The sequence below is a fragment of the Cervus elaphus genome, chromosome 23 (assembly GCF_910594005.1).
Source record: "Cervus elaphus chromosome 23, mCerEla1.1, whole genome shotgun sequence".
Classification (NCBI taxonomy): Eukaryota; Metazoa; Chordata; class Mammalia; order Artiodactyla; family Cervidae; genus Cervus; species Cervus elaphus.
This window is the reverse complement of record NC_057837.1, coordinates 24,925,398-24,949,212: the sequence shown is the minus strand read 5'-3', so window position 1 is coordinate 24,949,212 and position 23,815 is coordinate 24,925,398. Positions and strand designations below refer to the sequence as shown.

General features: G+C 43.5%; 1 protein-coding gene across 17 annotated transcripts in view; it reads right to left on the bottom strand.

Annotated features, from left to right (window-relative positions):
• KIAA1217 (KIAA1217 ortholog) overlaps positions 1-23,815 on the bottom strand; it is a 440,669-nt gene that overhangs the window by 332,037 nt on the left and 84,817 nt on the right. For 3 of the 17 annotated variants that reach the window (XM_043883243.1, XM_043883228.1, XM_043883229.1), the window contains exons 1-2: positions 22,005-22,305; positions 10,982-11,265 (exon numbers count right to left, since the gene is read on the bottom strand). In XM_043883243.1, coding sequence (XP_043739178.1) covers positions 10,982-11,265; positions 22,005-22,074 — 354 coding nt within the window. In that variant the 5' untranslated portion in view covers positions 22,075-22,305. Of the gene's footprint in view, positions 1-10,981; positions 11,266-21,583; positions 21,695-22,004; positions 22,315-23,815 lie in introns of those variants that run through there. The other 14 variants (XM_043883227.1, XM_043883248.1, XM_043883225.1 and 11 more) reach the window with 13 other exon arrangements.

The following is a 23,815-nucleotide window of genomic DNA, read 5'->3' as shown; positions in this document are numbered from 1 at the left end:
GAATGATCTCCATTCAGGATCCTCTTCTTCTTCTGTATCCTATATGATCAATGTCAAGTTTGCAAGGAAAGACTGCACCCCCCTCGAATCTAGTCTTTCTTCACTGAGACCCCACAATGTGTCCTACGATGTAATATCCCAAATCTGCTGAAATGCAACCCACCCCACCCCACTGTCTAAGCCACAATGCAAATTATCCATCTTCTGCGAAATATTTCTAGGCCAGTCCCTTCATCTGTTCCCTGGAGAAGCATCATCTGTTAAGTATCAGACTGCTCTTTCTATTGTTTTTTTTTTTTAACTGTTGTTTTCCATCATGCCCAAATTTAGATGACTATTGTTTCCCTTTGCTATATCCAGTATTATTTGAAATTTCTGAGAATGAGAAATTTTTTTTATACTGATGTTTTCAATCCTATCATATTCTTTATTCACAGGCCTCTGATAGGTTATTAAACCCACACTCACATATACAGATATACAAATAATATTTCCTCTAAATACAACGTGTAATTTTGTTATAACACATGCTCCTGTCAATCAGCAGGGTTGCTCCAGCAAAAATAACATTTTCTCAATTTTTATCTTTCTCAGATATATACCACTTTTCTTCCCCCTAAATTTCTTTTCTTTTTTTTTTCTTTCTCAGATATATACCACTCAATTTTTATCTTTCTCAGATATACACCAATTTTCTTCCCCCTAAATTTCTTTTCTTCCCCAAATTATTAAAGGTTGATCTAAACAGGGGGCTGGCATTTCAGCCAATAAGGTGTGTGTGCATGCTCAGTCATGTCTGACTCTTTTGTGACTCCATGGACTATAGCCCACCAGGCTCCACTGCCCATAGGATTTTCAGAATACTGGAGTGAGTTGCCATTTCCTCCTCCAGGGAATCTTTCCAACCCAGGGATCAAACCAGAATCTCCTACATTGGCAAGTGGGTTCTTAACCACTCTGCCAGCTGGGACTCACCCAATATGGGATGACCATTACATTTCTTACCTACTGATGCTGGGCAAACTGGTTCCCCCATTCCAGTCCTTCCTTATTTTAACATTTATTTATTTGACTGTATCAGGTCTTAGTTGCAGCACGTGGGCTCTGCATTATGGCTCACACACTTCTCTCTCGTTGTGGTAAGCGGGTTTAGTTGCATGGAGACATGTGGGATCTTAGCTCACTGACTGGGGATCGAACTTTTGTCCACTGCATTGAAAGACGAATTCTTAACCACTGGACCACCAGGGAAGCCTCAGTCCTTCCTTATTTCTTTGGTGCTTTAGAGTATCTTTGGATTCCATCACCCATCAGAAAGATGAGATAATCTGGAGGTCAAGAGCAAGGGCTCCACACCCAGGTAACGAGATGAAGTCCTGGTGCTACTACTCACTTGCTGTGTCACTCTGGACGAGATCTAAAGGCTCTGTGTCATTCTGTTAAGTAAAGTTCATAATAAATAGTGCCTACCCCACAGGGTTCTGGGGAGGATGGAATATACTAATATGTGTAAATAGCAAGTGTCACAATTTTAGTGGCTACCGATAATATGCAGTCCTTGTAGTCTTCTCCACTTTTCCACCACTGTAAATAATAGCTGAGAAAACAGTGCTAAAAAAAAAAAGAAAAGCTGAACATTTAACTAAGATTATCCACCTTCATGGCAGCCTATGGAGACGTTTCTATTTCTTCCCTCTTCCTACTGTGACTTCGTTTTATTGTTTGCTATGCATAATTAGATTTCTTTTTTTTTTAGTGTCTTTATTGAATGCTACAATATTGTTTCTGTTTTATGTTTCGGTTTTTTGGCTGTGAGGCATGTGGGATCTTGGCTGCCTGACCACGGATCTAATCCTGTGGTGGATCTAACCTGCACTGGAAGGTGAAGTCCCACCCTTCTGGACCACCAGGGAAGTTCATGTATTCCATTTCTTAACTGCCAAGATGTTGTTTCCTTTTTCCTTAAGGTTTAGGTAAGAAATTGGTCTGTAAACTCTGAGTCAGTCATTAGTTCAAACAGCTAAATATGTTTCTGCTGCTAAACATGGCTATTCCACCATCATTTTCCACTTTGGATTAGAATAAATTAATAGTGCTAAAGAGGAAATTCTTAGCTGGGGGTCTATTTCCTTTACTATAACTTATAAGCTTTTCATTTTTGTATTGATTTATTTACAAAACATAAATAAGGTAGTGGAGGACAGAGAAGCCTAGCAAAGAGTCAGACACAATTTAGTGACTGAACAACAAAGCAGAACTGTATAAAATCTATCCCTCCACAACATGAACCTTTTACCAGATCTTCACTGTGACCCAAGGCCTCCATTAACTGGATGGTCTACGGGCTTAGTGCCTCTTTAGTTCCAATTAGCCTACCTTCCAGGCCTTGCTGATACACTGATCTATGAATATCAATGCATGTTTGTGAATTTCAAACACTTTCACATATCTAGATTGATTAGGGTTAAGGTAAAGATGACAGACAAAAATTTGATAAATTTGGGGTTTTCCACACATGACAGAGGGACTACTTGTATTCTCGAAGGTCCCAACTGATCCCCTGAAATCCATGGCATGAGGCATGATCCAGTGTGACAGAAGTTCTATGACACTTAATCAAACATAAGTCAAAAGATGTCATTACGTGGGGATTAGGAAGTACAAACCATTATGGTCAAAATGAGTTACAAGGATATACTATACAACCCAGGGAATATGGCCAATATGTTATAATAACTAAAAACGGCATATATAACCTTTAAAAACTGTGAATCACTACCTTTTACACCTATAAAACATATTATTGTACACCGGGACTTCCCTGGCAGAGAGGTTAGGACTCCTCATGCTTTCAGGCAGAGGGCATAGGTTCAATCCCTAGTCAAGGAACTAAGATCTCACAAGCCATATGGTGTGACCAAAAATACATATACGTGGGCTTCCCTTGTGGCTCAGCTGGTAAAGAATCCGTCTGTGATGTGGGGGACCTGGGTTCAATCCCTGGGCTGGGAAGATCACCTGGAGAGGGGAAAGGATACCCACTCCAGTATTCTGGACTGGAGAATTCCATGGACTATGTAGTCCATGGGGTCGCAAGAGTTGGACTGAACGACTTTCACTTTCACACATATATATATAGTACATCATGTATATTTAAAAAAAAAAAGATGCCATTGCATGTAGATGTAAATATATGTTAATATATATAAATTACACATAAATGTAATTGATGGATTGTACAGATAGGTATCAAGTGCTATGTATCAATATAACAAAGTTGATAAAAACCACTCATTACATTTGGGAAAGCTGATATAAGGTAATGGGAGGGATTTCTCTCTTAAACTAGACTTCACAGCCAAAATCTGGATAAACCAAACATCCCTGTAGGTGCCTGATTCAAGATGCTACAGTGAAGGGAAATGACAGATGCTACTTCAGGGCCAACATATGTAAGAGCTGTGAGGAACCATTAGCTCTATCTTTTCCTGTCATGATGACTTGGAATCCACATGTTATGATGGCATCACCACACCGTGGATGTGGCCTAAATCACAAAGTCATCGCAAACAATAGACTTTGTATGCATGAGAAATAAAACGTTTTTGTGTCATGTCACAAAAAAACGTACAGGGTTTTCTTGTTATGCAGCATAATCAAGACTATCCTGATTAATATATGAGTTGTAAGGTATATGTTTCCTATTGGCTCCTTTCTCATTATAACTCCCATTTGAATGAGGCCGGCCAGCTACTGAAAGCTAGCATGCAGAGGGGAGAAGTCAACAGAGGCACCCTTGTCTGTGATCTGTGACATCAAACACTTTCCCCACAATAATATGTTGCTTGCTCTGCCCTAAAATTGTGTTACCCTCACTCTTCAGTCTGTGGCATCAACGTCTGAGAGGCATACAGCACAGCCTTTTAAATCACAGGCTTCCTGCAAGTGGAAGTGTTTTGATTTGCTAACATTGCCTCCTCTCACCTATGAACTTTGCTTTTCATCCAAAAAACTTCCTTTGTTGAAGGTAAGGTCAAGATTATACAAATTGTTGGTAGCATACTTGCCTTTTAAAAAACTATTTCACTTTCCACATTCTGTATATAATAGGTCTTCACAAAAACATGACACAGATCCTGACAGCTTCCTTTATTTTGCAAAATGGAGTTTTCTTCCCCTCTCTCTTTCCATTGTTAGTACCCATAACTATTCTCAGTGAGTTATGAAGGAAGGGAGTAAAAATGCCTTCACTCTGCCTGGAAGTAGTGCTCGGTTCTTAAGACCTGCTCCTCTGATTCAAGCACAATTAAGACTTCTCCTGTCTTCCGGATTTAACTGTAATGGAATTTTCCATGATTCTTAACAAAATCAATTATATACCATCTGAAAAGGAGATAGATCAAAGGAATGGATATTTTTAACTGACATATATATATAGTTGATTTACAATACTGTGTTAATATCAGGTGTATAGCAAAGTGATTGTTTTATATTTTTTCTATTATTTTCCTTATAGGTTATTACAAGATATTGAATATAATTCCCTGAGCTATATAGTAAATCCTTGTTGCTTATCTACTTTACATATAGTAGCTTTTGTATGTTAATCCCATACTCCTAACTCATCCCTTCCCTCTTTCCTTGGTAACCAAAAGTTTGTTCTCTATGTCTGCGGGTCTGTCTCTGTTTTGTATATAGATTTGTTTGCATTATTTTTTATGTTCCACACATAAGTGATATTATGTGATATCTGCCTTTCTCTGTCTGACTTACTTCACTCATTATGATAATCTCAAGGTCCATTCAAGTTGCTGCAATCAGCATTATTTCATTCTTTTTTATGGCTGAGTAATATTCTACTATATATCTACTATTTTCCATAGTGGAGGAAAGGATAACATTGCGCTTGAACCAAAGTCTGTAGTTCCAGGTTCCACAGCACAGCTCCTCATCAATGAATAAAGTTCTTTAGAGGTTGTTTAAAAAAAAAAAGAAAATTGGCTAGAATGAACCAGAACTTGAGATGTTTATGAGTAAACAGGCTGACAGATATTTTCTTTTTCTTTACTTCCATTGCTGGTAGCATAGTTACATTCAGGCTCCAGACACCCTGGACTACAGCAGACACTGGTAAGTGGCCCCAGACTCACTGGGTACTGAGAACACAGCTCTAGTGCCACTTCCATGCAGACACTAGAGACACGAGTGAGATCTGTTGTTTAGTCGCTCAGGCATGTCCGACTCTTTGTGATGCCATGGACGCAGCATGCCAGTCTTCCCTGTCCATCACCATCTACTGGAGTTTGCTCAAACTCATGTCCATTGAGTTGGAGATGCCATCTAACCATCTCATCCTCTGTTGTCCTCTTCTCCCCCTGCCTTCAGTCTTCAGTGAGATCTGAGGGACACTCAGAGAGCAACAAGGCCAGACAAAATGCTTCCCGGTCTTAAGGACCCCATTTTCAGACAGTCTCACTGTTCATGTTATCTCCTTATTTTAACTCTCCACAATGCTCATGTAAAAGGAAACTAACCTTTATAGCTTGCTCACTCTTTATTCTGAATGGAAGAACACAACAGACTTTTAGGTTAAAATGTACAATAGTCCCTCATAGCCATGGGGGATTGGTTCCAGGACTCCCTGGGATAACAAAATCCAAGTATGCTCAAGTCTCTTCTACAAAAAGGGGTAATACTAGCATATAATCCATGCACACCCTCCATACACTGTAAATCATCTCTAGGTCACTTGCAATACTAATACAATAGACATGCTATATAAAAAGTTGTAAATATGAAGGAAAGGCTATATAAATAGTTGCCAGAACTCAGCAAATTTAAGTTTTCCTTTTTTGGAATTTTTCTTCCCCAATATTTTCTATCTTGGTTGAATCCAAGGATGCAAAACTCCCAAATAAGGAGGGCCTACTGCGTTCCTCTTTTCTCCTAAGATTTGATCACATTAGATATAAGAATACACAAACTAATTTTAACCACAGAGCAGGTACTCTTTACCTAGTTAGTTAAATAGAAATTCTGTGGGTAACTGGAAATAAGGGCAAAAAAACTATTTTCAGAATGGTTTCTGAGACTAGGAGTGGACAGCTGGATTCTGCAAGTGTGAGGCCAGTTGGATATCTCTTTCTTCACTAGAAAAGACATGAAAGAAGACTGTTTTCAAACTGTAGACTGACACAGTGACCATGACCATGAGAGATGGCTAAAGTACAGACCTTTCTGAACTCAGAGCTGTTTTGAAAAAGTAACTTTCCTTCTAGGTAAAATATGTATAGGAATCTATTTTCTGTGGTTATCTCATATGCTCAGGAATTGAATACAATTTATTTTTTTAAAAGAAATGGCAACACAATGTCTCTATTACCTGATCCACTGTGAGCTACATAAGTTGTTATCAAAATTTTAGAAAAATTACAGGCAGAGGGAGAAAACACCAAGGTCAATAACAAATGGAAAGCTCACAGACTTCGGAAATTTGGACCTTGCTTGACCTGCTGGCTTCTTGACTGGAGGGAAATTACTTAGCCTTCCTTTAGCTTCTTAGCCTCAATCCCTTCTGATTTCAAGCTGCCATCAATCTTTTAAGCCTTGGATTCCCCATTCCTCTATGTTTACCAAACAAATGGTACCTATCACATTCCAATTGTATTAGAAATATTCACCTTATTCATTTAACAAAAATTGATCGTGCCTAATTTCAGTTGTGCATTCCCTTAAATGCTGACTTTGCAAAGGTGATTCAGACAAGGCTCTTTAAAAGCATACTGTAGATGGGAGAATGAAACATAAAGAAAAGTACAATGAAGGTATGATTCGATGCTACAATACAGGTACTGCAGGATGCTACGAGCAGCTCAGCAGGTGTGACACTGGGCAGGATTTGGAAGGATTAATCTCTGTCCATGAATGCCTTATTTCTTTTGCTGACTTGGAGGCAGGGGCCAAGCCTCATCATCTGTATTTCTCACAATGCCTTTTCCGCGGTAGGTGCCAAATAAATAAATTATATATGGGATGAATAAGTGAAAGAAATCCAAATTTGAAGCTCTTGATAAAGGAAAAATACATTCAGGTTTCAGAAATATAATAAAATTGTGTTCTGACAAATGGGAAAAATTACTTCGAGTACTCAAATATGTGTTGGTAAAACAGTGAAATGACTTTAAATACTAATTTGAACATAAGAGCCTCTGAGCCTCTTCTTTTGGTCCCCAGGAATCAGAATATTGTGATGCTGGGACTTCTCTGGTGGTCCACTGGCTAAGACACTGTGCTCCCAATGCAGGAGCCCTGGGTTTGATCCCTGGTCAGGGAACCAGATCTCACAAGCTGCAATTAAAGATCCCTTGTGCCGCAACTAAGACCCAGCATAGCTAAAAAAGTAAATGAAAGTATTTTTAAAAAGAATACTATAATGCTAAGAGTTGCCACTGAAACAGGAAGAAAATCCATCATTTCCTTTCTCAATACTCCATGATAGAGGTATTATCTTTCCCTTGACTGGAACAGGAAGATTAAGTCATTAGCTTCAAATCTTTTAACCAGCATATGGTGAAGACTCAATTCTGACCCAGTCCTGCCTGACCCCAGAGCCACACCCTTAGCGGCCAGATGACGCAGCTTCACAGCCTGGTTGCCCCCCAGGAGTGAGTGGGTAAAGATTCCATCATGCACATAAGCACCGTGCTGCAACGGTGACTTGGGCCATTTTTTGAAGATCACAGGAGACAGTAAAGAAAACCTTTTTGTCTTTCAGTCATTTAGACTGAAGAAAATTCTTGACTGACTTGTTTTCAAAGACTCAAATATAAATTTCAACCATGAATCTTCCAAGGGTTTGAATGCATATGTCAAAACATAAGGTGTCGCACTCTCCGCCTGATGCTCTGTGATGACCTAAGGCAGTGGGATGGGGGTGGCGTTTAAAGGGAGGCTTAGGAGGGAGGGGATGTATGTATACGTATAGCGGATTCACATTGTTGTAGAGCAGAAACTCATACACGACACTGTAAAGCAATAATTCTCCAATTAAAAAAAATAAAAACATAAGGTGTGCTCTGATTCTCCTTATGTTGGATACCAAGGAATTAGAACCTGAATTCCCTTAGCACTGAGACATTTCTTGAAAAGTTCTGGATACAGCATTTTCATCATGTTATTTTTGATTTCTTCCATTGGCACTCTTCTCACTAAGGCCACTTTTCTGGAAAACAACCAAGGAAACAGCCACCCCTAGAGTGTCTGGTGGTTACGACCTCCATATCTGGAAAGTCCATCAGACTTGTGATATTTGCCTTTCACCTTGAGGCTGGTCATGTGATCTTCCTGTAAAGGAAGCCTGGAATAATCCACAGTCACAAGATCTGAGAGGAACAAAGGGTGTCTTGGAGAAGAGGACAGGAGAGAGGAAATGGGCGATAGGAGAAAAAGAATGAAAAGGACAAAAGTTGAAGTGCTGTCTACAGGAACTTCCTAAATCATCACCTACGCTTATCTCTAATGTTTACAATGCTGATTAAGATTCCTTTGCAACTCAGCAGCAGAAGGAAAAATATATACAAAGATCCAAGCATAAAAAACAGACGGTCAGCTTGGAAAACACAAGAATTCATCCTGAATTACCCAGCGAAGGGGCAACTGACCATCTGAGGCCAGACTACGTTATGACAGAGATGCAAGAGACAGGAGGTTGGAGCCTGAGGCCACTCGGCCAAATTCAGTACTCCCTGTCTTCTGACACCATTCCATCACCCTTTACAACCTTCTGGTTAGTTTTAGGATCACCATGTAACAACTTTCCCCAAAGCCATCATCATCATGGTAGGAGAGAGAATTATGACATCACAAATAATAATAGTACAGTAATAACTGAAACTTTTTAATGAAAAACATACCATTGTTGACAGGATAATTTCTATATATCTCAGAAAAATAATATTTTAATTAAAAAATATATATATCAGCCTTCCTCACTCAACACATAATCAACTTTCTAGCCTCCTTTACCCAGGCTCCCATCCCTATAGTCTCAGATACACACACTCCCTCACCATATCCCTAATACCGCATACAGAGACCACACTGCCTGCTCTACAGGCAATGGTCTGCAACTTATAGACCAGAGGAATGAACATGGATTCAGACTTCACTGAATTCAAATTCCAGCTTTTCCTTAGCAAACTGTATAACCATAACTTCCCTGAGTTTCCTCAATCTGAACAGCACTGGATAAAGCATGATACCTCACATATTAAGACACAGAGAGAGGCACAAATTCCATTAATTAAATGGACAGTAACCCAACTATCAGTTGAAAATAGGGATATTTTTATTTTCAGTCAATTATATCTCAATAAAACTGGGGGAGGGAGGTTACATAAATGATAAATAGAAATAAAAGAATATAGGGGCATTCTCTATATACACTTGAAGACAGCCATCCTCTTCTGAGTGAAGAATTCATCTGCTCCTCTCCATATCAACCTAGATTCTTATTTCTCTTCTTCTGGGCCTACTGCCTCTTGGGATGTGAACATGTATGTCAACATACAGTTCATAAGGCATATGTCACATGTTTTAGGCACTCTGATAAAGATTTCATAAAAGAGAGGTTTCATTTAAAGGTTCAAATGAACTGAGCTTAAAGTGTAAAGAACTGAGGCCGACGGCAACCACCATTCCCACAGATGATAAAAAGCTGAGTTAGACATCACTTTCGTAACTAACTGGCAAGAGAGCAGAGTTAAAAACACAGAACTTGTCTCTACCTGGAGTGTCAAAATCAATACCTGCCTGCTCTCACCCCTGACCACAAGTATTGCTAAATGTTCTCCACTTCCATTACCGTGGTCTCCATCCTCAGATGGAGACACCAATCTGTGGGCTGCAGAGGAGCTCCCATCTCCTGTGACCCTAAACCCATGCCATCCCCTGAAAAGTAATTGCACACAGTCAAGAAACAAAAACACCCTGAGCCACTGTGGAGTGATAGCTGTGTGGCTGTCAAGATAACCTGAGAAAACAGGCAGCTGCTGACAGCAGAAAGCCAAGTGTGCAGAAGAAAAACATCTCTGATAAGAAAAAAGAACAGAAAACAAGACCCTAACGTCAGCTTCTTAAGGTAAAGGGGTTTGTCACAAGTCTGTCTGTCTGTGTGCTCTGTTTTAGCCTGAAAAAGTATTTATATTCATTCATTCATGCACTCATTCTTTCACTGTGCCAAGCACTCAGTGAAGGGGGTGGACATTAGCTGATACCATGCTTTACTCAGGTAAGATATACTTCTGCGTTGCCTGCATTTTAGATATATTTGTGGTTGAACCTGGGACGTTCTTACAGGGGAACTGCACATTCTCTGGTCTCTCTTCTCTCACTTCTGTTCTCTTACTGTTGTTGCTAAAGAAGGCTGAGCCTTCAGGTCAGGTCTTTTCTGCAATCTGCCTCCTCTCCCCAAGCCGACAAAGAGATCTGGGACTATCCAGCAGTGGGCACAATCCAGTCAACTGGTTTTTTCCCCTTTAACCTGAAGGTTACTGTGCTTTCCCTCATGTTCATTAAAGAATGAGCTTTGCACAGGGAAGGAGAACCAGATGAAGGAGGGAAAAAGGCACCAACTTCCAGTTAGAAATAAGTACAAGGGACATAAAGTAAACATGACAAATATAATAACACTGCTGAATGTTACACAAGAAAGCTGTGAGGAGAGTAAATCTTAAGAGTTCTCATCACAGGAAAGAAAAAGTTGTCTTTTATTTCTTTCATTTTGTATCTAAATGAGATGATGGATGTTCACTAAATTTTCTGTGATAATCATTTTATGATGAATAGAAATCTAATCATTATTCTGTATACTTTAAACATACAGTGTTGTAGGCCAATTATATCTCAATAAAATTGGGAGAAAACGGAATTAAAAAAAACAAAGAATGAGCTTGGCCGAGTGAAAATGGCACGATATTTGTACCTGGTCTCTCAGCCTCTCCTGGTGGCCCATGATGGCGGTGGCATGATGCGGGTATTTCTGCTTCAGATGTTCCAGGAAAGCTTCTCTCTTCCGGTCCATCTCCGACGTTTGCATTCCCAGGATTTCTTTGGAACTTCGAGGCCCACCTAGAGTGTGTCTCCTTGGGATGTTGCGGGAAGATTTGGAAGCTGAAACACGGCTGTTCCCATTAGAAAGACGCTCCTTGGTTCTGCGACATTCTGCATCTTCTAAGGATGTCACCTGCAGGTTGCTCTTTCCTTGTTCTGAGAAACAAAAAAGATACAGCTCACAACTAAAGACTTCACACTAGAAATCTCATTTACAGGACACCAAGTGCGTTTGTGGCAGCTGCTAATGTATGAGTGTAACTTAGCAGATTTGTGTGTGTGTGTGTGTACGTGTGTGTACGCGTGTGCACGCGTGTGCGTGTACCTACACAGCAGCAGGAAAGAGGGTAAATCAACAACTAAAAGAAATATGAAAAACTGCACTTTAGAAATAAAGATATTGCAGTAAAAAAGAAAAAAAAATTCTACAATTTCTCTTTCCCTGAGGTTATTCAAAACCAAAACACCTGGTCAGACCAGTTTGTAGGCAAGATCTCCTGGAGAAAGGAATGGCAACTCACTCCAGCATTCTTGCTTGGGAAAGCCCATGGACAGAGTAGGCTGGGGGGCTACAGTTCATGGAGTCGCAAAGAGTCAGACAGGACCCAGTGACTAACAATGTAACACAACCTGGGTTACCCTTCACCCTCATCTGTAATTATGGAAAAGTTAACTTCAGTGATTATGATTGTTTCTTTATTTTTAAACATAGTTTCATCCTAGTAACAGAACTTCTTACAATTTTATAATCTGAAGGCAGGGATCCTGCCTTCAAGCTTAGATTAAGGACAAACGATGAGACCTCTATCAGCCTCACTGTTTTCATTAATAAATTAAGCATGGCTGAACTGGTATTAGATATGCAAATTTAAATCTTAGTTCCCTGACTAGGAATCAAACCCACAACCTCTGTAATTGAAGCATGGAGTCTTAACCACTGTACTTACAGGGAAGTCTCTAGTTTTTTATTTTTAAAACATTTATTATTATAAATATACTCTAAATTATTTTTAAAAATAAATTTCCAATTTAAGAGGGTAGTTGCTAATTATTTATCTTCAAAAGTTAAGTACAGAAAATACATCCAGTATTTAAGAGTTCTAGAGCAGAGTCTCAGAGAACTAATATTTTTTTAAGTCTTTATTGAATTTGTTATAGTATTGCTTCTGCTGTTTATGTTCTCAATTTTGGGCCATGAGGCTTGTGGGGATCTTAGCTTCCCGATCAGGGATAGAACCTGTACCCTCTGCACTGGAAGGTGAAACCTAACCACTGGACCACCAGTGAAGTCCCAAGAACTAAAACTTGATGCCTGTGACATAAACCAACAACTGTTCAGAGCTCATACATAAACCAGCTCGTCCAAAGCCAGTGCCATCAACACGGTTTTTCTCTTCTTTACCTGCTGCTGCCGCTAAGTTGCTTCAGTCGTGTCCGACTGCACGACCCCATAAACGGCAGCCCACCAGGCTCCCCCGTCCCTGGGATTCTCCAGGCAAGAGTACTGGAGTGGGTTGCCATTTCCTTCTCCAATGCATGAAAGTGAAAAGTGAAAGTGAAGTTGCTCAGTCATGTCCGACTCATAGCGACCCCATGGACTGCAGCCTACGAAGCTCCTCCGTGCATGGGATTTTCCAGGCAAGAGTACCGGAGTGGATTGCCAATTGCCTTCTCTGCTTCTTTACCTAGAAATACCTACACCTAGAACTGTAGGTGCAACACCTATTGGTTAGACACAGAAAATATTGTAAACGTGGGCTCATTTCCCTGCTCCAGTTTTTCACCCCTAGGTGAGTGTTCTGGGAGTAATTCTTCTTGTTTATCCTTCACTTCTCATTACATGGCTAATTATAGCATCTCCATCAGACCATCAGACACTGATGAGGAAAGAGAAGGAAAAAACAGCCCAATTAGTTCATTCTACTATTCATTAACTTCAACAGTACCTTTAGAAGGGGGAGAAGATAGAACTACTGGTTTAAAAGATACTGAGAAAATAAAGAAAAAGGCTCTGGGAGGCAGACATACAGAATGAACATGTGGGCATGGCGCAGGGGAAGGAGAGGGTGGATGAACTGGGAGGTTAGCACTGACATATATATATTACCATGTGTAAAACAGATAGCTAGTGGGAAGCTACTGTATAGCCCAGAGAGCCCAGCCTGATGCTCTGTGATGACCTAGAGGGGTGGGATGGGGTGGGATGGGGTGGGGGCGTAGAAAGGAGGTCCAAGAGGGAGGGGATATATGTATACATATTGCTAACTCACTTGGTTGCAAAGCAGAAACTAACACAACACTGTATAGCAATTATCCTCCAGTAAAAATTTTTTAAATAAATAAAATAAAAAGTCTCAGACCCAGCATGAAATGAGAGAAGCCCAAATCACTCCTGAAATCATGGAACTGACATCTGGAAGAATGGGTGGAAACTGTTTCCTTTTCCTCCAAAGATGACAGGAGAAATCGTCCACTGAAAATCGCCTTCAGCATGGGAGTCCCTCAAGTTACACACAATTACTGAGTGAAGTCTTTTTCAGGTAGGGAAGGGATGATGGTAAGAATTAAAAGCCCTGAGTTCTAGCCCTCCTCCACTCTTTACTATACATATGGTTTCAGTCAAGCCATCTACTGTCAGATCTCTGTCTTGATTCCCTACCTACAAAATGGAGAGCTCAATAATACTACCTGCGTTACCAACACCAATACTACCTGAGGACCAATGAAAAAAACTGTGAGAAGTTGACTGTCACTATTATGAGTTTTCATGCATGTGTTTTCTTTTGAATTTCTCTTAGCACCCAACCCACGCTAATCATTAGTTGTTGTTTGGTCACTAAGTCATGTCCAACTCTTTTGTGACTGCCATGGACTGTAGCACGCCATGCCACTCGCCCTCCACAACCGCCCCCCTCACCCTGCCACGGCTCCTCTGTCCATGAGATTTCCCAGGCAAGAATACTAGAGTGGGTTGCCATTTCCTTCTCCAGGGACTTTTCCTGACCTGGGGACTGAACCCTCATCTCCTGAATTGGCAGGGTTCTTTACCACTGAGCCATCAGGAAAGCCCCAAAAAATCATTAGTAAGGATCCAATAAATACATCTGAGTAAGTTGGGGGGAAAAAAAAACCAAACTTGGGGAGATTAATTCCACTTATTTACTCTACCTTCTCATCATATGGGGGCTTCCCTGGTGGCTCAATGGTATAGAATCTGCCTGCCGCTGCAGGAGACGCAGGTTCGATCTCTGGGTGGGGAAGATCCCCGGGAGGAGGAAATGGCAACCCATTCCTCTGGTGATGGCTACCTTGCTTGTGGTCTCTTCTCTAAAGACACAGAGGTAACAGGAGCTATTGAATAAAGACAGGTGTGGAAAATGTTGCACCTCAGGTTGGGAAATATGTGGGCAATCTGCAAAGATTTAAACTCATGCTTTTAAGTGTGTGTATACGAGTTTTGCATTAGTCAAATTTTTGAGTACTTGATATAACAGAGTTGACTTCTAAATGGATTTTTACAATTACTTTCTTTTGGGGGGGGGGGTGCTGTGCAGCGTGACACTCAGGATCTCAGTTCCCTGATCAGGAATCAAACCTGTGCCCCCTGCAGTGGAATGGCAGAATCCTAACCACTGGATTGCCAGGGAATTCCCTTGATTACTTGTGACATCATGAAAATAATATATTTTAAAAGTTATCCTGGACAGCTAGATTAACTAGCAAAATGGAATCTCTGAAAAGGTGATTTCTTCACATGGACGTAACACACAAATATACACATCCACCCAGGAGGACACACACTCATGTTCCTCAACTACCAACAAGGGCAGAAAGTTCTACTGGGCCTTGCTCTGCCACAGGAACTCACAAGAACTATCCTATTTCATCTCAGGATCCTCAGAAGAGGTCAAGACAGCCAGAACAGCAGCCCCTTGGAGACTGAAAAGTTTCCCACGTTCTTTGAAATAAATTGGGAAAGGAGGAAGGAGGGAGAGAGTTGGAGTTCAGGGTCATCTGTCAACACCCACCTTGGAGCAGCCCCACCTCGCTGACCCTCCAACCACAACCCTTTTCACACCTGGCATTAAGGCGGTCACGTCCATCCTAGGTTGTGTGCGAAGTCGCGCAGTTGTGTTCAGCTCTTTACAACCACATGGTCTGTAGCCCGCCAGGCTACCCTGTCCATGGGACTCTCCAGGCAAGAATACTAGACTGGGTTGCCATTTCCTTCTGCAGGGGGATCTTTCCAACTCAGGGACCAAACCCGCGTCTCCTGCACTGGCAGGTGGGTTCTCTACCACTAGTGCCACCTGGGAAGCCCCCACCTTAGGTTACTTTTCCATTTTTTACCGTCTCGTGGATTCTTCTAAACTGTCTCCAGGTGCTTAACGAGGTTTAATGCAATGTGCAGGACAGCAGAAACAGACAGTAGATGCCCCAGTGGCTAAATGCACTGGCTTCTCATTGCCCTGGGGACCCACTGCCTCCCTCAGCCTCACCTGCCTGCCTGGCAGCTCACTGAGCTCTGGATCCCACCTGCTCACAGATCACCCAGCTCCACTTTCACAGCACCCGCAACAAACCAATGCGGCTCCGGCACAAAGCTGTACAACCCAGCTGTTCGACTCCTACACAATGGGCTGTACAACCCATTCCCATCTACCATGACCCTGGAGGGGGCACTGAAGCTTTTTCCTCTATGAGACGCAGTTCTTAGAAGCGATTGACTCCCACGCCCGAGGCAGAGGAGACGGCTCTCCCATTCCGGCCACTGGGGGAGAACAGGACCTTTTAGTTGAGGAAGAAACAATCAAAGGGGAGCCGGGAGGACATGGAGTCACAATTCCACAGCCAGTGGAGTCTCACCAACTCCACTGTCCATGCAGACACACTGCCCGAGGCTTGGAAACAGAAGCTCAGTTCTGGCCCTTGTCTGGAAGGCACTTTGGTGCTAACATTTGAGCCTGGGTGTGTCAGGCTGTTTGCTATTTTGGGAATCAGTGTCAAACAAATAATGAAGCTGGAGTCTGAAGACAAGGTTTCCAGTTTTCCCCTTCCTGCCCCTCCCAGCCTCTTTTGGCCCAGAGCAACCCCTCCCGCAGGGCAAAGAGCAAAATGGGAGCTTCCAGGGGAGAATGGTCCCCAGCAACCTTCCCCAGAGCAGGAGTGGGGGGTCGAGAGTACACAAGTGCCAGAGAGAGACTTCCGAGTTTCAAAGGGCTTCCTGGCTGGGATGGAGACTTCCGGAAAGGAAAAGTAGAAAGTGGGGGGCTGTGGAGGGGCAGGGACCAGGCAGGCAGAGGACTATGGAAGACAGGTCACCCCAAGGAAGACACCCACAGAACAAATTATCCTGCAGGCAAGAGACCACAGGAGCTGCCGAGATCGGCTTCGCTGCCCTCACTCAGGGTGCCTGGGCTGGGTCAGCTGACCTGCAACCCAGGATCTGGACCTGGCACTGTTCGTGCGTTCCACGCCTGCTTGCCATTTGAGAGCCAAGAACAGGGCAGATGGCCTTCCTGAGACTTCATTCCTGGATCAGATTAGGAGGATCCTGTCCTCCCAGGGAAGGAGTCCCCCACTCCTTCATAGTGGCTCCCGGTCAGCTGTCTCTAGGGTGGCACTTTCTAGACTGTGTTGGGATGCTCTCTTGCATTAGAGCATCATGGGGAGCTACAGTTTTGTCTGGCTGCGCAATGCATTCCGATAGACCATGACAGCAGTCACAGGTATGTCCATGTATTTAAACCGAAACATCCTTCTGTGCACACACAAGAAAATCAGGTTTTTCAGTCCCTTCATCTAGTTGGGGTCTTGTTCTAATTCCACTCAATGCAACGTGGGAAGAAACTATGTGGGCCCCTGACCTCCTGGGTCCTCTTTCCTTCCCTTTCTTCTTTCCCCTTTGGCCAGGTAAGTGCAAAAGCTCCAGCAGAAACCTTCAAGACCCTGGGGAACTGTCATCATAACGAGACGTCCTTTGAACGACTTGGGTCCCAGGGTCACCTGGAGGTAAACCACCCCGATACACTTGGCCAGGAATGTCCACATTCCACTGTTCAAAGCAAAAATTAACCTTGATTACGCTAAACCACAGACATTACAGCAATCAGGTTATCTGACTCCTAGGTATCACATATACTGTTGGGACACACAAAGTTCCTCCATTTTTTCCAGCTCCCTTGTTAGTATCATAAAGATCACCACCGGAGACACACTGGCACAAAAATGAACAGCTGAAACCAGGCCATTATGTAGATTCCTCTAAAAAATCTTACAAAAGTAAATAAAAGAGGTTTTTGGTAGAGATTTTACACAAAATAGGAACAGCCCCTCCCCTATCCAGAAGAGCATTCTTGTCTCAATGGTTGGTTTGCTGATTGACTTATTTTTTGCAAGTATTTATTCAGTGCCTGCCCTGTACATTGAAAGGAGTTAGGAAGTGTAGTGAAGTGGTGATCAGAGTAGACTTAATTCCCTTCCCTCATAGGGGAGGCACATTATAATTAAGGAGGCAGACAACAAACAGATAATATGTAACATGAATGTCAAAGCTATGGTTTTTCCAGTGGTCATGTATGGATGTGAGAGTTGGACTATGAAGAAAGTTGAGCACCGAAGAATCAATGCTTTTGAACTGCGGTGTTGGAGAAGACTCTTGAGAGTCCCTTGGACTCAAGAAGATGAAACCAATCCATCCTAAAGATCAGTCCTGAATATTCATTGGAAGGACTGGTGCTGAAAGCTGAAACTCCAATACTTTGGCCACCTGTTGCAAAGAACTGACTCATTGGAAAAGACCCTGATGCTGGGAAAGATTAAAGGAAGGAGGAGACGGGAATGACAGAGGATGAGATGGATGGCATCACCGACTCGATGGACATGAGTTTTAGCAAGCTCCGGGAATTGGTGATGGACAGGGAAGCCTGGCGTACTGCAGTCCATGGGGTTGCAAAGAGTCAGACACAACTGAACGACTGAACTGAACTGACTGGTAAGTGCTTTGAAGGTTAAAACAGGATAAGGGACAGAAACTGATGGGCAATTTTAGAGGATGCCTTGGAGCAAAGACCAGAATGTCTGGGGACTCCGGGGAACCCCCTCCACCCCGCCTACCTCCCCTGCCAGGGCTGTACTCTGCAAGGCTGCCAATTTGATTTTTTTTTCCGGCTTCACTGAGATGTAACTGACATGTAATCTTATTTGATTTTAAGGTATATAATATATTGATTTGATACTTAGATACTGTGAAATGATTTCTACCACCGTGAATACTAGTATCTTAAGACCCCAGTGAATCAGGGGTGGTAGACGCAAGCAGGTGGCTGACACACCCGCACAGGGGTTTCAAGACTTTGGGGCCAGACTGAAAGCAGTCGCCTCAGGACTGCTATGGGTGGACATGGGCATCCTAAGGACCACTCTGGGGAGCCCAAGGGCCTTCAAAAGAAGCAGGATATTGGACTTCCTGGTGCTCCAGTGGTTAGGACTCAGTGCTGCCTCTGCAGGGGGCAGTTTCCATCCTTGACTGGGAAACTAATATCTCACACGGCACAGGGCCAAAAAAAAAAGCATGATATAGTTAGATTCAAATTCAACTAACTAATTACTAAGCACCTCTCTGCACTTCACACTGTTTACTACCCAGCAGCTGACGGTTCAGCCCTGGGAACATGGGAGCATCATCGATAAGAATTATTCTCAAGGTGACCATATGCCCAGTTGCCAAAACAGTTCTGAGTTACAACTGTTGTCCCACTGAAATTATTTATAGTGGTCCCTTTCACTCTCAAAACTGTCTCAGTTTGAACAAGTTACACGATCACCCAACAGATCCTTATCTATCTGTAGATTGATAAACTCAAAGCCCTAGGGTGGTATAATTAGCTTTTTGTTCAGCACGTATTTATTGATCGCTGTCTCATGCCTGGTGCCCTGTTAGGTTCTGGGGAAGACAAAGAAGTCATGGTCTTTGCCCTCGAATATCACACTCTCACTGGTATTATTACAATGCCAAATATGATCAAGCCCGCAAGGAGTCATGGGTGATGCAGCCATCAGAGGCTGGCCTCCTCTGCATGGTCCTCTTGCATATCGAAGAACTGGAGAAGAGGCCACACCACTTCACAGCATCATTTTCACCCAGGACTCAGTGGGGATCTTAGAAATCTAACCTGAATTCTTAGCCCCCTTTCATGCACTCCCCAGCCACCTTTCTAGCCTTCTTCTGCACACAGATCCAATCCTGGACCATCTCTAACAATCCTGGGTCCCCTCTGCTAAATTCCAGCCACAAATATCCAAATTGCAATCAACATCTTCACTTAGATGCCTGATAAGCTTCCAGATCCTACCATAGCCAAAGTATTTTCTGCTCTCCACTTCCAAGTCACAAACACCCTCTCCGCTACTCCTCTCCAACACTTTCCCCTTCGGGTTAATGACGACTCCCCAGAAGCACAGACCAAAATTTCTGAAGTCATCTCTGACTCCTCTGTCTCTCTTATATCCTGTATCCAATCCCTTGGCAAATTCAGTTTCATCCTCAATATATATCTAAAGTCTGCCTTCTTACGACCACCTGTTCTCCTCCCCTACCTGCTGATCCAAGCTGGTGACTGCTTTACTTTGGAAGCTTCCTAACTGGGCTCCCTGCTCTGCCCCCAACCCCACTCGGGTGATTCTCAGTAGAGCACCCAGGACTACCTCTGAAGAAACCTCTCAGACCCGCCAGCAGCTCCCACCTCCCTTGAAATAAAAGCCAAAGTCCTTACTGTACTATCAGAGGCCCTACCCGACAGGGCCTAGAATTCTCTCAACCTCTTTTCTATCCATCCTTTCCCCATGTTGTTCTTTGAAAATGCCCTTTTTGTTCCCTCCCTCACTTCTTTCTGATGTCCCTTCAAGTATCACAGCAGTGCTTAGTCGCTCACTCAGTCCGACTCTTTGAGACCCCATGGACTGTGGCCCGCCAGGCTCCTCTGTCCATGGGGATTCTCCAGGCAAGAACACCAGAATGGGTTGCCACTCCCTCCTCCATCACAGTAGTGAGGCCGTCTCTAATAACCCTACTACGGTTTCACCCCTGTTCCCCCCATATTCAATATTCTCTTTCCCTGCCTTATTTTCCCCCACAGTTTAATAAACTTACTAGATAAAATGTAAGATGCCCAGTTAAATTTCAACTTCAGATAAATAACGAATAATTTTTAGCCTAAGTGTATCCCAAATACTGCATGGGATATACTTATACTAAAAAACTTTTATTTTTTACCTGAAATTCAAATTTAACTGAGCCTCTTCTATTTTTGTTTGCCAAATATGGCAACCCCACCATATAACATGCTATTTTATTTATCTGTTTATTGTTTTTGTCCTCCACTCCCCTTCCCCCAAACCTGGCCCTTAGAATATAAGGCAAGGGCTTTTCATCTATTATGTTCATTGCTGGATCCCCAGAAGCTAAAACAGTGACTCCCACAGAACAGATGCTTGATATTTAGTGAATAAATGAAATAAGGTGATCACACTGCATCAGTCTCACCATCTCAGTCTCTGAAGTGTCTCTGAACTGCTGTGGTTGTTTGCAAATTGTTTCTGAAATCAGTTCCACTCCCTTGTTGCGCTTCTAGATTCCGAGTATTTTTTAATGCAGCAGAAGCCCAGAGGTTGAATTCCTGCTGCAGGACCCTGTCTATCAAACAAGGCTGGGGAGGGGGCCCCACCACCCAGGGGCCCCCAAGGAGAGTGTCCAGCTTTCACAGCACAAACACAGCCAGCAAGCAGAGGACTCTGCGTCCTGACTCTCCAGGGTTTACAGCTCTTAGTTTCCTGCCTTTCACCGGGGGGAATGTCTATCTCTTCTAATTGCATTTTCTTCTGTCTGGCTTAGTTTTGCATTTTCAGTGTGGATGAGTCATGTGTGACTTCCCTTTTGCCTTTTTAAAAAACACACACCTTTTCCCCTGTGCATTGTTGCTACTCCCACGCACAGCACCGCAGCCCCGAAAGCATGGCTATTAACTGGCCCCTGGATGAACCTGGGCGAAGGTGGGGGCGGGGAGGGTTCTGGATTGTGCGGGGTCCAAACCCGCTGCCTTCGCGATACTACATGCAAGGTAGGCTCCGGAGTCACAGACGTCAGACACTGGACGGCCCAGCCGAGGAGCCCTTTCCCCACCCAACCCCACTGCATAATTTCTTTGGAACGACATAAGCTTCTGGAAGTTCCCTACGGAAAAGACAAGTCTATTATAAACACAATCAAAGGGAAACTGCTCAGAGAAAATCTATTACAACTGTCTTAACAGCTCCCAACTTTTGAATTCAAGCATACAGAAAATTCGCACAGCCTCATCTCTCCTCTCCATGGACAAGTGCTCCTCTGCTGTTTCGATCCGGAAAAAAAAAAAAAAGAAAGAAAGAAAACATCCCCAAACTCTGCGATTTAACTCTCAAATACGACCAAACTTGCCTCCGACGCCTGTGCCTCGTGGAATCCCCCCAACCAATGAATGGAAGTGTTGCCGTCCCCGAGAGACCTTTCCAGAAAGAGCTCCTTTCTCCCGCGGCTGGAGCAGTGAGCATGGAAAGCTGCTTTGGGCGATGTATTTGTCACTGCCTGGAGATCTAGCAAATACTGACGGCTTACGGGGCTACCAGTGTAACATCACCCCGCCGCTTCTTTGGCTGCTTAAGAAAATCCTGCCAGAGATAAAAAAAAAAAAAAAAAAAGTCCAGCCTACAGCTCTCCACTCAGTTGGGAAAATGCACCACCCCAAGAAATACGCCTTTTCTATGCCAGGCGCTCGCTCTGCAGTTATAAAAAGCAGCAGCCAGCCGCGAGGCACACGCGGAACCGTAACTCCATCTTTGAATGAGAGCCTCTTACTTACCCGGCATCTGTCTGCTGTCTGCTGAGTAAGGAAGGCATGGCTCACATTTCTGGCTTTCGTTTTCTTCCATTGTCCCTGCCTCCGGCCCAGGCTCCTCTCTGGTCTTTAAACTTCAGAGCGCCGTTCTGAAAAAACGCTTCCAGAAAGCGCCTGGAAAGGGGCCCGGGGTGTGGGGAGGAGGGGACAGTGCGAAACCCCACCCCAAACTACTCTCCACTCCAGTGCAAAGTCTCTCTCGCCCAGGAAGACTGCATTCCAGCGCCCGGCCTCCCGCGTCCCTCCGCGCGCGCGCGTCCCCGGGTCCGTCCGTCTGTCCGCCCGCCGGGTCCCTGAGGAATGCGGGCTGGGCCCCCCGCCCGCCCCCGCGCCGCGCGCTTCCCCGAGGCCCCAACAGGTGATGCGCTGTCCTGCCCGGGACCCACGCGGGCCCCCCGAGGCAAACTGCGGCGACTCCGCAGCCGGGGAAGGAAAACATGGCCCGGGATCGCCGGCAGGAGCCTTTGCTGGAAGCCGGTTCTCCGTCTCTTTCATCTCACAGAATCAGCCTCCCCAATAGGCTGATATCCTGAAAAAGGAACAGCCGACTGCGAAACGTCCCAAATTTCAGTGAAATCCCTATTAAAAAGGGCAACGAGAAGGACAGGTTATATGCTGAAGGTTCTTAAGTAAACACTTCACCAAGCGTTTAGAGCTTGATTAACAGAGAGCTAACAGCTGACTTTGCACACAATCAGTTTCAGTCTCTTCAGCTGGACTTTTTCAAGTTTGCACTCCTTTGCCTACACTTTCTGAACAGTTCCTCCTCCCCAACACACATAAACACACTCACGTTGATCACAGATCTGAAAAGTAAACTAGTAAAGTCAACCTTCTGAATCTCTCTAGTTCATTAAAATATCAGAAAGGCACTTCAAATGCTTTTCTTTGGATGGGCAGAGTTGCATCCAGCATACTCATTCTCCCTTGAAACTACCTACAAACATTTATTTTGTTCTTTACCTGGTCCTTGAAACACTGGCCGATTTCCCAGAAAGTGAAAAGAGGAGGCACAGTGTCCACAAAAATAAAGGAAAAAAAAAAGTGTACTTAAGCTGTGCAATGTACACTCTGCTATTTCAGATATGGGCAAATCACACACTGCCTAGCAAGAGGGTGATCTTTTAATCTGTAGGAGCCCCATCGTTTGGTGGGGGGAAGGAGGATTGATGGTTAGCCTGCTGACCATAACTTGGCCCAGTTTACATATCATTCAGACAAGGTTTTAGATTAATTTAGATGAAGATTATGTGCAGAACAATGACTGGCCTACCCTCCAGATTCTGACCTTGAGTCACCTTTGTACTTTGGCAATGTGGGGGACATATTTTGGCCATTTCAGAGAAAAAAGATTTGGAAGCCCATGAAGGACAAGGTCATCATGCCAGGAAGTCACATCAGGTCATCGTGCAAGGTCATCACATCAGGAAGGAAAGAAGAGATCCGCTCAACTCCTAAAAGGATTTTTCTTGAAACCCAATAAGATGTGGTGGATCTTCTAGAAAGTTAAAGCCAAGCCCAGTAGCACTGAAGGCAGGCAATTGGGTTGACCTGGGCATATATCTCAAGGACCTCGTGACTTTGCAACAGGCTGACCTGGTAATCTTGCTTTAAGGAGGAACTAATCATACATACTTTCTGTCCTGGTGGCCTATGGCAAAGGCCAGACGAATCTCCTTTTAACCTGGTTATTTCCTTTGGTTCAGAGTGTTCCTGAAGGAGGGATCTGAATTCAGGCCCCCAGGTCCAGATTATCTGGGTCCTTGTCTAGCTGT